The sequence below is a fragment of the Monomorium pharaonis genome, chromosome 2, assembly GCF_013373865.1.
Source record: "Monomorium pharaonis isolate MP-MQ-018 chromosome 2, ASM1337386v2, whole genome shotgun sequence".
Classification (NCBI taxonomy): Eukaryota; Metazoa; Arthropoda; class Insecta; order Hymenoptera; family Formicidae; genus Monomorium; species Monomorium pharaonis.
Genome location: NC_050468.1, coordinates 23,822,562 through 23,840,782, shown reverse-complemented (window position 1 = coordinate 23,840,782; position 18,221 = coordinate 23,822,562). Strand labels below are relative to the sequence as shown.

Here is an 18,221-nt window from a genome sequence, read left to right as displayed (position 1 = left end):
ATTCTGTTCTTACAGAAAAGTTGAAAATTTATTGGCTATTGTATAGCTATTAACCAATAAACTTACAACTTTCTGTTAGAGCGAGTATTTGCGTATACGTTTCTCTTGCGAATGACTTCAAGAATCGGGCCCCTGGGGCTCTATTCTTGAATTCATTCGCAAGAGAAACGTATTCGCAAATTCTGATCTTACAGAAAAGTTGGAAATTTATTGGCTATCGTATGGCTATTAACCAATAAACTTACAACTTTCTGTTAGAGCGAGTATTTGCGTATACGTTTCTCTTGCGAATGACTTCAAGAATCGAGCCCCTGTTCTTTTTAGCTGCACTGCTGTGCACTGCTGCACTGATCCAATAAGTTAAGTGGTCTGTTCTTTCTAGCTGCACTGTTGCACCGGTGCAATAAGTTAAAGTAAGACAAGTATATTTTTTCTCATTATAACTTATTGCACCAGTGCAACAGTGCAGCTAGAAAGAACAGACCAAATATGAGAAAAAATATATTTGTCTCACTTTAACTTGTTGCACCAGTGCACCAGTGCAGCTAAAAAGAACAGACCATATGTAACTTTTTTCTTAGGGCGGAAACGTGAAAAATGAAAAGTTTTATGTAACTATCTCCTTCTATTAATGTTGAATAGAAAGAGACAGTAACTTGAAAATTTTCACTTTTCACGTTTTCGCCCTAGAGGAAAAATTACATATGGCCTGTTCTTTTTCGCTGCACTGCTGCACTGGTGCAATAAGTTATGGTATATCCACACAAACTTGCATAAACGCATAAGCATATGCATAAGGAATTCGATTGGTTTATTTTCTTATGTAAGTGCTTGTAGACCAATCAATTTTCTTATGTATATGCTTATGCGCTTATGCAAGTTTGTGTGGATATACTATTAGAGTGAGAAAAAATATTTTTGTCTTAGCCCGGATCTACAATAGTGTAGTAAGCCTTATGCCATAAGGAATTAACCAATTATATTCGATTATTCTTCTCATATTCGATTATAATTCGTCAATTTCTTATGGCATAAGGCTTACTACACCTATTGTAGATCCGGCCTTACTCTAACCTGTTGCACCAGTGCAGCAGTGCAGCGAAAAAGAACAAGTCAATAATTGATACTCTTACTTAGCGCCATCTGTCCATCGATGGACTTTGGTCTCAGGTCTCAGTCTGTCTCAGTTAGGTTCTACGGATAACTATAGATCGATTATTTTAATGATAAAAGAGGTGATCTTACTGTTGAGTGTCAAAAAATCTCGTCATTAATAAACAGGTCAATAATTACTCTTTGTACATTAAGATATATAACTACAAATATCCGGGCACGAGAAAGAGTCTATCAAGAGGAGATAATTTTTTAACGTGTGTATCTTTGATATTTCTTACTCCAAATGGCACTGACAGGACCCGACTTGCCGAAAGTTCCAATTCCTTTAAAAAGCATACAGCCATATCTCACAGTCGCAACGAAGCATGACCAGCGGGATAGTGTTGTCAGTTATTGGTGTAAGTACATAAAATAATATTCTCTATTATATAGTTGACATCTTACTTTTAAAGATTGGAAAAAAATTTCAGAAAAAGACAAATGTATCTTCTGCTAAAAGTTTAGCATCCTTTGTATTATAGTTAAAATTTTTTTAAAATTAGAGGATTATTAAATTTATTTATTTATTTATGAAACAGGTCGACTGTATGCGCTTCAAACTGGATTAAAGCTCTCGACCAAGACGTCAGAGGAGACCACTCTTTTGATGAAGTTAATGGATTGGTTAGAAGCAACAAAAAAACAATTGCACGACAATGAAGCTATCACTAACGACGTAGCCGCTCAAGCGCATATAGAAAATTGGGCCTTGAAGCTTTTCTTATATGCCGATAAGAATGACAGGGCTGCAAACTTTTCTAAGAATGTACTGCAGAGCTTTTACACTGCTCAGATATTGTATGATGTATTGACACTGTTTGGAGAATTGAGCGTCGAGGCGACGCAGAATCGCAAGTATGCTCAATGGAAAGCAGCTTATATTCACAATTGTCAAATAAATGGAGAAACGCCAGTGCCTGGGCCGATGAAGGAACAAGATGATGAAAGTAATACCGTCAATACATCATCAATTGACAATGGTAAATATTGGCTGTTTATCCATACAAATTTGTTAAAATTTTGACGATAAACACTTTCTGGCCATTAGATGGAGAGCCTAAATCAAATGTAGAGCCCGAAAGTCCTAAGGATAATATTTTTCCAAGCGTTCCATCTATCCCTGCAAGTCCACCAGCTGCAAAAACACAATCATTTGAGTCGGAAGATGATATGTATAAAACTGAAAGTAAGTACATTTTATATTTCTTTTTTCTTATCTTGAAAGAAATATTTGTTATTATTGTCTGATAAAAATAAATTTAATTATTAGAATGTGATAAAATTCTTATATTAATTTATTTTTTATTATTTTAATGAAATTTATTGAGTTAATAATTAAAATGTATTATTATTATCTGTGTATTTATGTTCGTGACAATTGAACGTTTCCATTTTTTATGGATTTTTTTTTAAAAGGGTAAATATGATATTTACGAAATTCAACATAAAGTGAATAAAATCCACAAATATAGAATAATTTTAATCGAGATTTAGCTTAGTTTTTATCTTTTTCTCTTTCTAATGCTAAGAATTAGGGAAAAAAGTTAAACAAAAGTATGTCATCAATCTAATTTGATTTGTGGAAATAGAGATAAGTTAAATAAATTAAAAGAAATACAATGACGTGAAATAATTATTTTCTCTCTGGTTTAGAAATAATTATTGTTGGATTAAGAAATCATTATTATTTGACTAAGAAATAATTATTTTTTCTTGGTCATAATTTTACAGGTGGTACCAACTTGTCAGTTGAGCAAATTGGTAAGGCTCAAAAATTTATTAAATGGGCAAGCAGTGCATTAGACTATGATGACATAGCTACTTCTGTAATGAACCTTCGGAATGCTTTGCATCTTTTAACTACTGGCCAGGAGCCCGTGTAGATAAAAAATTGGAAACAAAACCTACATTAACGTTTTGTAATTAATTACTTGAACTTATTGCCTACTACTTATTGCTTGTAACATGTATAGTGGCCAGTAAAAAGATATTTTACTAATATTTCATAATTTTTACAAGCTTTGATACAGATAAAAATGAGTAAAAAGGATATGATTACAGTTAGCTAGTCAAACCGACCTTGAATATGGTGCACTTAATAAAATTGTTACAAACTGTGTTTCTAGATTGTAACTTGTTTTAGATAAGAGATGTATAGTTGTATAAAGTATCATATTTATTAAAACTATTAGATCTATGCGTAAGTTCATAAAATTTTTTTATTAAAGCATTTATAAAAATAAGGTGCAACAATATAAACACTAAATAATTCAAAATAGATTTCCATAATTTTCTATCAGTGTTCTGGCAACAAATGCATAACGATAGAAAGTCATTAGGTTCTAACTAGAATAAGAAAAACTTGTAAAGTGCATAGAATTTACCTAATGTTTACTTTCAGAATACTAATATTCTTTTTAATAAAGATTTTAGTATCGCTACTTTGTTGTCCAAATAGGTTTTTTTACTTATGTTATTATTAATGAAATATACTTGCGAGAAATTATTACTATTTTTGCTAATAAATAACGAAAATTGAGGATTTAAATGTTATAAATTAATGTTGGTTATTTTTTTCTTGGAAGTAAAAAATTTTGTATTAAAATAGCTTATGTTTGTTTGGTTTAAAAAAATAGGATATTATTGCTTTTTTATAAGCTTTAGGATTTAATAATTATTGATAAATAGAAAAAGCAAAACTAGTTATATTTTTTATTTCATGTGATATATACATCTCATATTTTTTTAGACTTAATATTAAATAAAATAATGAATATTAAAAAATATGTATGCATATAAATCGTTTAAAAAAAAATCCTATAACGTTCAATGATTTCATATATTTAAGTAATATGTATATATTTTTATTTATTATATGTAATAGAAAAAAACAATACTTTTATTAAAATATGATCAAAAAATGTGTTGCTTTAATAAAAAATATAGTTAAAGTTTTTCAAATTAAGGTGAATGTTTTAATTTTAATTTATCAAAATTATTATGAAATTGTAATGAAAGAAGTAGATTATTCAAATATTTTCAAAATACATGATTATTCTATAAATTATTGTTGTTGAAATATAACTTGACATGAAAACGCAATTATCATGGGTTAAATAGTAATTAGAAGACGATCCAGTAGTTTAATTTTAGTTTTATTTATCAAATTGTCTGATCACACTCGTTATTCGCACGTGTGAAGATTTTAAGAAATAAATTAAAGCTAGTGCGCACATTTATCTCAATTACTAAGAAATCTTTTCTATACGTCCATAAACGCACGCTCGCACGGTACATATAAGAACACATTCATTCAAGTGGCAGTTAGTACCTCGTGCTTAAGCTAGTGTCATGATTCGCATTAATGTCGATTTGTATTATATTTAGCAGATTAAATTGCTTTCTCTATTTATACTATAGCTAGCCAATAATTTATATTATAGCCTTTTATGGACTATTTTTATTATAAGTCTTTATATTTTATACATTTATAATTATTTGTTTAATAAGAGTATCTCTAGTTTAATTATTTATATTATATTAATATTCTATATTATTTATATCATGTAGCTGCTTATATATTACAATTTTATAATGTTTTATACGTGATGTCCCGAAATTCATGAATCAAAAAGTTTTTAAAAAATTAAGTAAAATAGTTATCTATACATTTTTATTTCAATCATAGTTCTTGAGACGTAAGAGTTTTGAGCTGTGTGGCCAATCATAAATTTACATTTAGACAGTCGCATATCCGTAAATTGCGTATGCGATAGTATTAGCGATTGCGTGACATGATCGTCTAAACGTAATCTTTAATTGATATATATATATAAAACTTTAAGCTCTTATACTTAAAAAATTACTACTTAAAATAAAAATTTACGAATACCTATTTTATTAAATTTTTATTTAATTTTTCGAGAAAATTTCTTTTGATTTGAGAATTCTGGGATATGTAACCCTGTATGATATCGTTTAAATACAATATGATATAATAACCATCAACTTTAAAAAGACTAAACAGGACTAAAAGAAACAAAGAAAACTAGAATAAGTCAAACTGACTTATTTTTAAAATTAATTTTACTGATACAGAGTATGTAATTAATTGTGTTTTGGTTGCGATGATTTGTCATTTTTGTATTTGTCTTTACTATAATATAAATAGAGAAAGATCACTTCTTTAATCATGGCCAACGACAATCGACATTAATGCAATGGTGTCTTAATGGACCGATATTGCAGAACTAACCAATTATTAATTATTGGAAACAATATTTACCGTTCACATCACACTGCAATTGCTATCAGTATTAAAAATCAAGTCATTATAAGTTTTTAATTGTCATTAAATTATTATTCATCGAAAAAATACATATCGCATATTTATCAAGCGATCCGCATCAGCGATAAAAAATAATCCGTCTAAAGACTAAAAATGGATGTTTCTTTTTTACATAACTTCACTTAATTATACATCTTATTGCGTCTTAAAGACACTCACTTTTTATTCTGCAAACTATATTGCAATATAGTGCGCAGAGTAACACGTAAAGTGCAATAAAAATTAATCTCACTAATTACATTAAAGTGATTAAAAGTGAATTACATTAAAAGTAAATTATACATATTTCTCATCTTGCTTTCATTTTGAGGCATATATTTTTTACAAGCCTAATCCACAGAATTCAAAATCATCGTTTTCTTTCTTCCTTCACATTACATAGTTCTTTATTGCGTATCGAATTTTTTTACATGTAAACCAAAAAAGAAACCAAAAAGGTAACGGTGCCTTGAGAAATGTTTAATTTTTGGAAGAATGGGACTCTCGAAATTAATATAAATTAATTTTTCACAAAATCAATATCCCAGAAATAAAATCGCGGAATTAAGTGGTTTTAATGTGAAAACAGACAACACGTTTTCCAACCATAATCCCGTTCAGTCTTGCTTCTTAGTTTTATCATCGACACCGTTCGCCGTCACCGATTTCGCCTCTTCTCGCCTGAGCTGCCAGTCGATGACCAGTCGCCCCGTCAACATAAAGAAGAATACCTGAAATACCATTTTACAATTTACAGTTCGCGAAGCATGTATAATTAATGCCGATAATCACTCACCAGTGCCGGGGCGATTCTCTCGAATTTATCGTTGACCATGTAGTGAGAGTACACGGCCATCAGCATCAAGAGACACAGCACCGTGTTCGATAAGTTCTTAACTTTGTCTGGAAGCAATTTACAAACAATTACTGCAACCAACTCCGTTGATCAAACATAGCAATACGTACAAAGCTAAAAATTTGCGTGAGATAAAAAATAAGTGAGAGAAGTATGAAGAACCGACAAAAATAAAAATTCATCGAATGCGAATTTTGTAAACTCTATAAAAAATCGGCACTTTAATATTTATTTGCGTAATTAAAGATCGATGGAGGGCAAAACATTTTTTATAACAAATATCTGCCACCATAAGAGAATTTATGGTGTTGAGAACTGATGAGATTAATGTAGCATTTTACAGAAGTAAAAATATGCGAAACTAATACTTCAGCAGAATAAACGAAGAGTGGATATTACGAAAGAAGTTGGTCTTTTGCACCTACGACTTGGAATAATTGCCATAGCGAGGCCGCAGATGATTTCGAGTGACCCGACAACTCTTCGATACCATTTGCTTGGTACTTTGAAGTCAAGTGTTCCTGAGAGCGGAAATACTTTTGCGTACTTGACATATTCTTTCCTCTGAAACAGAAAAAAAACATATATAAAATCTTGATATTTTTCAGTGAACATTGAAAAGAAATAAAACACTTCTATACTTAATTATGCCTAAAATTAAATGCATTACAAAATATATAGAATTTGTTAATAAATCTAACATGCTGATATTCCAGTAGGAAATTCAAATTTCTCTTAAAAAATAATTAAAAGTAACTTCGATTGTAACTGACAAAAAAAGAGATTTAACAAATTCCAAGACTACAAAGGACATGAACAAATAACAAATCATATCTTTTGTTTTATTTTAAGTTAGCTCTGAACAGAACTCTTATTTGAAACGTAGAGAGTTAAGATATTCGCAAATAACAATTAAAGAATTGTGAGTATGAATGCGTAGTGTACAATAAAATATCAATAGGAAAAAAAGAATTATTTCAGATGACAATAAAATACATTTCATTGTTTAACTCTAAAATGACTATTACTGAACAATGCTTCTGCTGCACATTATTTACATAGTGATGAAATAATCAAGAACCCATTTTGGCAGCCTCAGACAATTCGAGGGCTTGAAGAAAATCTGACTTGTTCTAATATGCGAAGTATATAAATATCATTCGCCAGTAACTTTGCGAGCTTATTGGCGGTTGACCAAGCAATCTGCACGGGTGTTTACCTTAATATCACTTTCGTTGGGCAATGTCAGAGAAACTGAAATAGCAAAATGACACACCGATGGTTCGTACGTTACATTAAAATTAAACCGTGACATTAAATGTAACAGTGATTATTATTTTATTCAAGGTACAAATACAGATAAGTGTATAGCTTTCTATATTTTAAATTTTACAAAAAAAGATCTACATTTAAAAAAATAATAGTATAAAAATAGAAAATTAGCTTTTAAAGGATATAAACATACTATATTTATTTTACTAATAATAATAATAATAATTCATTAATTGCTTGAATATTTCAAATTCAATAAAAGTATGCTAATGTTCATTGTGCGTGGCCATATTAAAGTTTAATTTTTAATATCTTTCTCTTTCTCTCTCTCTCTCGCAACATTATTCCAATACTTCAGCATACATTATCGAGCGTGCATTACCGCGCGTATTTTTATATACCGTCTATAACGAACTAGGCGTTGCACGATATGCGTCGCACTTTATAATCGAGTTTTCACAAAATTACATTTTTTCTAATACCTCAGTTGCGATCCTTATAGAGAAATACTATTATAAATTCGCGAAAAAATTATTGCAACTAATATAATATCGTATAATATTGGATTGAAATGCTTTTCCAATAATTTTCTACAGTTATTTCGCGAGTTCAATAGTATTTTTCTCTAGTGAGATGCCAACCAATTAGGTTGACCTTAATTGATATTAAAATGGAAGATAGTTTCTAAATTACAGAGCAAAACTGCCTATATAACTGTGTTCTTTTTCCTTGTCAACAATAAGCGAATTATCTTGATTTTTATTCCTTTCCTCATTATGTATAATAATTGACTATATACATCTTTGATCGATTTTTTTTCTACATAAGTTGTTTCTAAATTTTAATTACAATTAAAAAAAACTCTTTTAGAAAAGAAGTCAATTTTTTCATATAATTTTAATTAATTGTAACTTTTGATAAAATTATAAAAATTACATAAATATATTTTGTAAAAATTATAAAATATTGATAAAATTTTTAGAAATTAAATTAAATCATAATCTAATTATTTCGAAAGAAATTTTTTAAAATTATTAAGAATAGGTTTGCTATTTTCCAAGAGAAAAGTGCACAAAATTCGAAGAACATAATTTACAGGAGGGCGCTTTGAAGGTCTTGATGCTTTTGGCATCGCTACCTCGCATTCCTTGCATGATTTAGCCTTTTTCTTCATTTATTTTAAATAAAAGCTACAAGAGAATTTAACATTAATATGTCGAAATATATCAATATGAAGAAGATGAAAAAAAGATTATAGGAAATTGCGAAAATTTAAATAAAATGAAAAAACTTAAAGTATTGTTTTGTTTGCTCGTATTTCAATTGACGTGTTTGAATTGTTCATTTTAAGCGGGTTTCATTTTTGTTAACATTTATATTTACAGTGTGTAATTTAATTTATACTTATAGGATATATTTGAATGCCTTTTTTCTGATACAAACTTTCGTAAATCTCTAATAAGATCGATAGCATAAGTATAAAGCGTAAATATAAATATATAAAAACATAAATAACGTAATTCAGTAATAATTATATAATCTAATATAATCAGAAATGCTTATAATTCGTATTTCACCTGACACCTGTGCGATCACGAATACATTCCTCGCGAGATTATAACTTTAACATCTTTTTTTAGACATCTAGACATATATATTTAAAAAAATCATCTAAAAATGATCATCATAACCAAAATGTATTTAAAACAATCTATTTCTTTAAAAAAAATTTTTTCAATAAGATTTTGGTTATTTTTAAGTGCTCTCCTAAGTACTAGCATTAATTTGTTCTCATTGCCACGTTGCAAAGATTTATTTTCTCTTCTTCGACTTTCAAAATTGTTTTAAAATATCGTTTATTCTTTTATAAAATTACTGCTCTACATCGACTGCTTTGAAGAAATAATTGCCATGGTAGTACCATGTCACCGCCAAACTAGTTCGACGTGTGTCAACCTGTGGAACATCGCTTAATAATTCGTTGGATCAATCGCGGCCTTTCATCGCACTTTTTCCGAAGCATACAGGAACCACCGGTCGCTGTGCGCTCAAACGTTAACTCGATAAACATAATGCCAGTCGAAGCGTGTCATCCGTATTTGTCGTAGAGTTTTTCATCTCTGGAGCGTTAACAATCCGGAAATGAGCACCGTGGGAAACGGACCCCACCGCGCGGGAGGCTTCGGCTGTCGAGGGGAAACGCGTCGTTGCCATAAGCCACGCGCGACCATACAACGGCGGGGAAACGAGGGTAGCGACGGCGGGTGCCTCGAGCACGCAAATGTTACGTAACAGACCGGACGGATACACAAACTGTCTGTCCACCTTGGCATCGACGTCGACATCGAACGTCCGCGAAATTACATAAGACAAGGAGAGACGACATACGTGACGAATGGCGTCTAGTCTGTCAGCCTGCTAGACATCACGATGAAGTTAAACGTTTTTTTTTTAAATTTAATTAATTATTAATTATTTAAATAATAAAAAGTCATTTAATAATAATGTTAACAATTTGCTGAAGCAGATTTTGCGGCATATTCGGAGTTGATCGATGAATTGGTTGTAGATCAGACGGGCAACTATAATTGAAAATTAAAGCAAAAATTTAAATTTCTTGTTGATTAACTGTTAATTTTAGATGAAAATTTGCGCGTAACGCTTACTGCTAATTATTAAGCGTTAAATTAATTTGGCAATTATAAAATAATAATTTAATCATTACAAGACAATAATACGATAAATGCAATACTAGTTTCAGTGATTAAATCATTTACCGTTCGTCAACCTCACGCTGTTAAACGTAACATCAACATAGTGGCGTTTAATGCTATTAAACGTAACAACATTAAATTGAATCGGTTGCCAATTTCGCCAGTCAATATTAAACCGCAACAGATAGTAACTTTATCAGCTTCACGTCTCACACTTGTCATGTTCATTTCTAATGTAGATCAACACTGTAATCTCGATTTATTTACTTTTATTTTTTATCCTTTTCTCATACTTTTTAAGAATTAGAAAAACATAAAGAATAAATTATAAACCAAGATTAAAGTTAATCTACATACTTAGTAGAAATCTACTTAGTAGAAATCAACACATCATCAAGTCGCATTCACTATTATTAAGTCTAATATTCCTATATATATGATATCGGAGTATCTCTCGGAGTAATGTCCAATTCTATCTAATGTGGATTAGCTTTAATCTCGGTTTAATTTGCTCTTTATCTTCTTCTAAATCTCTAATAGAAAAAAAAAACAAATAGTAAGTTAAAGTTAAGAGAATCGATCCCTCGCTCGCGAACGACTTACCAGGTCCTTGTGCAAGTCTTTGCTGATGTGCGACGTCAGTTTCATGGTGCCGACGAAGACGAAGAATATGCCGAGGAGCACCGAAAGCGACTTGAGCACTATAGACATCTTCGACAGCCTAGTTGCGAATTACTCGTGCAAAAAACACCGCCGATCGATTATCACCGGAAGTAAACGCGGCGCGGACGACCGCGACTGAGCGCGCGGATCTTGCTCTCGTCGTCGAGGCGGAGGACCGGCGGCGAGGAGCACCGCGTGTTTACGAGCACATGCTCGCGAGTCGGAAGGCGCGTTAATAGGCAGCCGCGACGGCGACGGCGATGACGACGTCCACAGCGCGGGTCATCCCGACGTCCTCTGTAGTTCTCTGTTCGCTTCTGAAGCGAAGCGCATGGACGCCTCTCCCTCCCCTCCCCGGTTTCACCTCCCGGTGACGTCACGGCCGACGCGCGCGTATCGGCGTCGTCGCGCCGGCTATTTTCTGATCGATACGCGACGCCGACACCACCGCCATCGCCGCCGCCGTTTCTCTTCCGCGCTAATCGATATAGGATAGCCGGTTCGTCGTTTCCCCAACTTCGATCGAGCTCCGATTAACTTTACATATTTTGTTTTGATCACTAATTGAACAATTAAACTACGCTCCCGATGTTTATATATATATATCAACACGTTATTTTAATGTGTTCTCTATTCTCTTTTAATTGTATTTTCTCTTCATCTCAAACTGATAATCAATTGTATCCTCTTCTGCAAAAATTAAATCAGCGAATATCTAGCTGACGTCTTTTTATATATCTATAACTATAAATTAACTTACATTTGATAATTGTTAATTAATTTTGTGAACAACAATTCTTAATAATAATATAATTAAAGTACAAGAAGATATAAGATACCGGGTGCTCGCGCAACATATTAAGTTAGTACCTATCGGCAAAGACATGCTTGAATGAATGATGAAGAATGATAAATGTCTGATATCTTTTCGGTGCACTTGAAAATAATACTTTTTTCAATGAAAATAAAATTAAAATATTACTTTTTTTACAATTAAAATATATTTTTCTATGTTTGTACTTTATCTTAAAATTTATTCATAATTTTTTGATAGTTTATGCTACAGCTCATCGAAAATTACATTGGGTCAATCACGGTGATTTAGTGTAACAGTTGCATTAGAAAAAAAAAACCGTAAATAATAAAACTACAGGATTATACACGCATTCATTTGCATAATCTATTGTCCTATTTCTAAAAAAATTAAATTGATTTTCTATCTTTGTGTAAGAAATAATATTCGAACAAGGAACTAAGAAAATCATATTACTTTGTATGATAAATTATTTTCATATGCTTCTTGCATATGAATCCAGTTTTATTAACATCTTTTATAAGAACGTAAGAATTGATTATTTACATGTTGCCTTTACACACACTCGTGATATCTTGCAAGCACGCGGCTTCAAAGTAGAATCGTCGTCATTACAATTGTTAATGATAGAAGATGTTAATGTTTTCGCTACATTTGTATTCATTAGGACGGTCATAGACGCGTTACTGTCACTCAGTGTCACGGCTTTTCGGCGATGCGAAATTAATATTCCTTTGCTCTGATCCTTATTATTTACTGTAGACGACATTGTTCTCTTAACACCAACACTAACGACTGACTGAACACTAATTGTTTTTTCCACTTTTGTTAGCTTCGACATTGCTGTTTCCGGTACATTTTCATCGCACTTTGAGCTCTTAGATGGTTTCTCGTTGAGATCATCAGAAGCGTTCGTCGAATTCTGAACATTATTATGATCGTCGAGGCACACAGCTTCAACATTGGTTTTATTTGACGTTTGATGAAAAGTCTCGCTTTTGATTAGTGCTCGACTTTCATCTTTTTTCTCAATGTCACAATTAAGCGCAGCCTCTACTTTTGTAACAACTTTAGAAGTAGAAGTTCTTAATTCATCACTGTCAATTTCATGATTATTATTACCATTATTAAAATTATTCACTTCTGTGACTTCAACATTGTTTTGAATATTAGAATCATTTGTTTTCTCTTTATTAATACTTTGGATACTAAAATTATCTACTTTTTGGATTTTAGAAACACTTTCGATATTAGAATCAGTTATTTTTTCGATTTTAATAACAGTTTCAATAATAGAATTTGATCTTTCATCATAGTTATTTTTATCAGCGCCATTGATATTACTATCATGCACTTGTTTAATTGTTTCATTATTCTGATCTGTATCATCTGTAGAAATTTTCGTAGAATTAATTTTTTTCTCAGGACTGTCCAAAATTTCGCCTGGTTCCGGTGTACTATTTACAATTGTTCGAAGACTAGAAGACTCTCTGAAATTAATCTCTTTTGCAGCTTTATTTTCGTATGGTTTCTTATTATTTGAAACATTTAATGTTTCTTTTTTTATTGTATGATTTTCGTACTTTTTGTATGAGCTGTTACTTCCTCTGTCTTCGGCGTCACTCGATGAATATCTAGATTTATCTCGTAGATCATCACGTTCTCGACTCCTATATATTGTTTTTCTATCGTTTTCTTCATGATACCTGTTTAATCTATCGCTTTTGTATTGGCTGTTGTATTTATTATTTTCGTACAGTTTCTTATTACTTGAAGCATTTATCGTTTCCTTTCTCCTGCTATTTTCATACTTTTTCTTGTAGGAATTGCTTTCTCTGTCTTCGGCGTCGCTTGATGAATATCTAGATTTATTTCGTGAATGATCACATTCTTTACTCCTGTATCTTGTTTTTTTATCATTTTTCTCGCTGTCGTGATTCCTTTTTAACCAATCGTTTTTGTGTCGACTATCGTATTCATAATCATCGTACTTCTTTTCTCTGTATGTTCTACTAGGTCTCTCACGTAAACGACGACTGCTCAAACTCTCGTAATCGCTTCTACTTCTAGAGTAGCTTCTTCTTGACGGGCTATATCTGTACCCATTCTTCCTGTAACTATTGTTAATTTCTTCCGAAACATAATTTGATGTCGAAGCAGATCGAGAATTTCGTAAATTATAAGCAAAACTATTCGTGGAACTATCGTGATCCTTTGTTGAATTACTTTTCGCCTTGCTTTTCCATCCATTTGTATAACTTTGATCTTGTTTTGTGTCTTGATACTCTGAAGTAGCTCTACTACGTTCAGTGTGAAATAAAACGGCTTCTTCTTTCTTAAAAAAATGTGCTGCGTTCTGTCGATTTTCAGATTTTACAAGACTATATTTTACCTCATATTGCGCAGGATTGTCTCTTTGATCATATTGTGTAAGGTAATTGTGATTTGTTTCTTCAGTTGTAGTTTTATTCTCATTACTTTCAATTTTTAGACGTTTATGTTTATATGTATAATCTTCTTCATTTGTCCTTTTTACTAATTTTTTTCGTTTTGGAGATTCTGTAACAAAATCATTATCTGTATAAATTATTATATGTTCAAATTAATGAATTTATTACTCAATTGCTTTTAAAAATGTTTGAGTATATAAGATATTCTAAAAGTAATATATCTTCTGCAAGAAATAAACAGAAATAATAACAGATATTTAATAAGCACAATATATTTTTTGATATAAAAGCCTCAAATATTTCTCTTATAAATAATCTTATAGATAAAAAATTAAAAAACATTTTATAAAAATTTAAAATTTAATTCAATGTTTAAAAATCAAAATTTTAATATAATTCTATAAGCTTATATAATACATAAAAAAAATGCTTAAAAAGTAATATCTTCAAGCTACCTGGACTAGAGCAGCGTCTGATGTTACATTCATTGTTGTTATTTGTACTGAATTGAGATCCATTCTCTTTATCGTTTTCAACATTGCTGTTTTTAGGAATGGCTTCTGTTTTAACTTCTGCATCAAGTTTTAATAATGCTTTTTGCTTTTTTTCTTCCTCATTATACTCCATAATTTTTTTATGTAAACGTTCCCCAAACACTGTAGGTATCCGATTAACATCTTTTTGTAACTTCCTACTTTTATCCTGACGAAATTCAATTTGATGCACTTCAGTTTCACTTTCTTCTGAATGCACTAAGGAAACATCTTCAACCTTTATAGCAGGTTGATGTGATGAGTTATGAGTAGAAAAATCTAGATATCCATTCCTGTTACTCCTTCTAAAAGTTATGTCGTCCAATCTATAAACATTTCGATAATATTAGAAATAGATTTACCAATGTTAAAGTTTATATTAATATCTTTAATTTTCCGAAAAAATAAAATTGGAAAAAAACCCAAGTTTTTTCTATTTTTTCAGAAAAATACCAAAAAATATGACTGTGATGCATGATAAAAGATTTAATTAATTTTTTACTTATTAAAATTTACTCATGTTCTTAAATGTAAATAATCTTATAAAATCATTATATAGAAGCTAATAAAGGTGACATTATCTTAAAAGAAAAACCCTGAAAAAATGTAATATAAAAAATTTTTCCAAAATTTTGAAAATTTTTGAACAAAGAACATTAGTTTATATGATTCATACCGGTTTCTGAGATCACCTATCATTTTATCCTTCCTTGCTATTTCAGCTCTTGCAGTTTTGAGTAAGGAAGACAGATTGTTTTCCAAATTTGTCTTAATCTTCTGAAGACTTTCGAATTTACTTAAGAGTGAATTATATTCTTTCTTTAACTCCTTGCAATTACAGTCCTTGATAACAATTTAAAAAATCAAATTATTTGATCAATTTTACATTAGTGGCATATGTTACTTAGTATAAAATATTTTCTCATAAATTATTATTAATTAGACACATAATCTTTAATATTCTTATGTGACACATAAAATAATGTAAACTTCTTTAAATTGTATTTGAAAGTCAATAAATAAAAATTTCAGCTCTTTTGTAAATATTTCTAGAATAAAATTTTTCAAGATTTATCATTGCAAATGACATGATTAACGTGTTTATTATATATAATTAATATGATAATATATAAATGTATATTATTTGTATTATACAATTATATGAAAAATAGTATTAAACTTTTGTACACTCTGCTGTATCAAAATAAATTCCATATAATACTTTATAATATGGCTTTCAGTATAATTATGCCAAACTTTGTATTCCAAATTATCTTTATCATTTTTTTAACTTTATAAAATCTTTTAATATAAAATAGGTAAATCAATCAAATTAAATTAAAGATCAAATACTTAATCTTTACTTGTTTAAAGGAAATAATTTACAATGTAGAAATTAACATGTTCTATATTAAAAATTATGTTAAACTTAGTAAAAAATAATGTATTAGGAATTTAAAAAAACATGGTCTTATAAATTTATCCTGTTGTATTTAAACTTATATATTTTATACGATTTATAATAAGTAGTATAATAATTATTTTAAAATATTTTAAAACATTCTGCACAATAATCGTAGCAAATGAATTAATTAAATAATAAAATTTGTCTCATATAATAAACAAACATTTAATAAATACAGTAGATTTTAATAAAAACATTTAAAAATAGTTCAAATGAGAAGTCATCGTTTTAAAGTAGAATACGTTAATATAATTTCAGGACGCGCGCGGGAAATATTTTATAGGTTATATTGACATATGTGTGTCATTTATCAGATTAAAATTGGGAGCACAATTTTATCCATCAACGAATATACAAATATAGACTAATATGAGTTATTTTGTGTCCTTTATGTGCTTTAAATCTTGTAAAATCGCAGATTGTTTATCCTTGCACGCAATTGCAAGATAGATCGCGCACTGACAATAGTCACGCTAACCAAAATTAGTATTAGTCAATTATTTTTACCTCATTCTCGAGATTCAAATTGAGACTCGGTAAATTCGCATAAATATCGACGTCATCCTCCATCTTCCGCAATCGTTTATCATACCGAAACAGTCGTAATGTTATTCTCTGATGTGTGCCATTAGAATGTGATGATCAGTTGCGTAAAGATCGCAGCTGATCACAGCTGTTTCCGGCTGTATGTATATCTTTCTCCTGGAGCACGCAGGGACACTCATTGCACCACACAGTTCCTTGTAATTGCACATTTTTTGTTTCTCACCCTTAGTTTTCTCTTTTCAGTAATCATTTAGAATTAATATCAACGCTTCTCCACTTTAGCTTTCTATTATTAACTAAAGTTTGTTTTCCTTTCACCACACTATTTATCCATTTAACGTGGCTTCGCTATAGTGGAACTGAACATTGCACAAGTTTCGAAGGTAGCCGATTTAAACTCGAGCGAAGCTTGGAAAGCATACGACTTTCGCACGAAAGTGGTTGTGAACAGTCCTTTAGAGAACATATATATCCAGGCAATGAAATTGATCAGGAATATTACAGACAAGCTGAAGGATCGCGAGGACAGCAAGAAAACAATATTCAAAATGAACCAACCGAAGAAGCAGAAAGTATCGCGTCAAGAAGCAGTCTCGGACGAGGAAGAAGAACCATCAATCAAAAGAACGCGTTACTCGACTTTTTAAAAGGAGTTGTATTTTCTCCAATTAAAAGTGTATTTAAATCAAAAGTTTGGTTAAAATCAGAATTTCGTTATACCGATCGGCGAAAGAATTATTTCAATATTATTTTTGAACAATTAAAGTTATTTTATAATGAAAAATCAATAAGTGAAATATGGTTACACTTAATGTTTTGTGATCCATTAAATTTATTTTTCGCATCAGAAAACCCAAATCAATATTATTATGATATTAAAACAAGTGTTAAATATTTAGAAAGCTTATTGAATTTTCAATTTAATAATGATGAATTACGAGTTGAAGCATTTTTAAGAGATGTTTATTGTATATTAGATAAAATATATCCTAAATGCAATACTTTGTTTATATTAGGAGAACCGTGTAGTGGAAAAAACTATTTTTTCGATGCTGTTATACATTTTTGTGTAAACTTTGGTGTTATGACTAATTGGAATAGACATAATCAATTTCCATTACAAGATTGTACTAACCGTCGAGTTATCTATTGGAATGAACCGAATTTTGAAGATGGTGTAGAAGAAACGTTAAAATTATTATTCGGTGGTGATCAATGTGGCGCTAGAATTAAATTTGAAGGTGACGATATTATTAATAGAACACCTATAATCGTTTTAAGTAACAATGATTGTTTTCCAAAAAATTTAGCTTTTCGCAGTAGAATGAAAAGATATGAATGGCGTTCGTGCTATCATTTAAAAGAATTAGATAAAAAGCCACATCCATTAAGTATTGCATTTTTGTTAGCAAGGTGGAGGATTATA

General features: G+C 30.4%; 3 protein-coding genes across 4 annotated transcripts; 1 reads left to right on the top strand and 2 right to left on the bottom strand.

The window, feature by feature from the left end:
• The first annotated feature begins 1,169 nt into the window (after window positions 1–1,169).
• Window positions 1,170–3,596, top strand: LOC105827870 (vacuolar protein sorting-associated protein VTA1 homolog). The gene is made up of 4 exons (XM_012666059.2): window positions 1,170–1,514; window positions 1,695–2,135; window positions 2,204–2,341; window positions 2,887–3,596. The coding sequence occupies exons 1-4, from the start codon at window positions 1,400–1,402 to the stop codon at window positions 3,036–3,038; spliced, it is 846 nt and encodes a 281-aa protein (XP_012521513.1). The 5' UTR covers window positions 1,170–1,399; the 3' UTR covers window positions 3,039–3,596.
• Window positions 3,597–4,294: 698 nt separating this feature from the next.
• Window positions 4,295–11,316, bottom strand: LOC105827869 (transmembrane protein 35A). Its single transcript, XM_012666058.3, has 4 exons — window positions 10,928–11,316; window positions 6,764–6,902; window positions 6,279–6,385; window positions 4,295–6,213 (listed from the first exon to the last, which is right to left on the bottom strand). The coding sequence occupies exons 1-4, from the start codon at window positions 11,033–11,035 to the stop codon at window positions 6,100–6,102; spliced, it is 468 nt and encodes a 155-aa protein (XP_012521512.1). The 5' UTR covers window positions 11,036–11,316; the 3' UTR covers window positions 4,295–6,099.
• A 684-nt stretch (window positions 11,317–12,000) lies between these two features.
• On the bottom strand, window positions 12,001–17,029 carry LOC105827866 (putative uncharacterized protein DDB_G0282133). 2 transcript variants are annotated; one of them, XM_012666052.3, is made up of 4 exons: window positions 16,757–17,029; window positions 15,461–15,627; window positions 14,707–15,110; window positions 12,001–14,360 (listed from the first exon to the last, which is right to left on the bottom strand). In XM_012666052.3, the coding sequence occupies exons 1-4, from the start codon at window positions 16,817–16,819 to the stop codon at window positions 12,340–12,342; spliced, it is 2,655 nt and encodes an 884-aa protein (XP_012521506.1). In that variant the 5' UTR covers window positions 16,820–17,029; the 3' UTR covers window positions 12,001–12,339. The 2 variants fall into 2 exon arrangements, with proteins under 2 accessions (XP_012521506.1, XP_028050279.1); XM_028194478.2 differs by lacking the exon at window positions 15,461–15,627.
• Window positions 17,030–18,221: the final 1,192 nt, after the last annotated feature.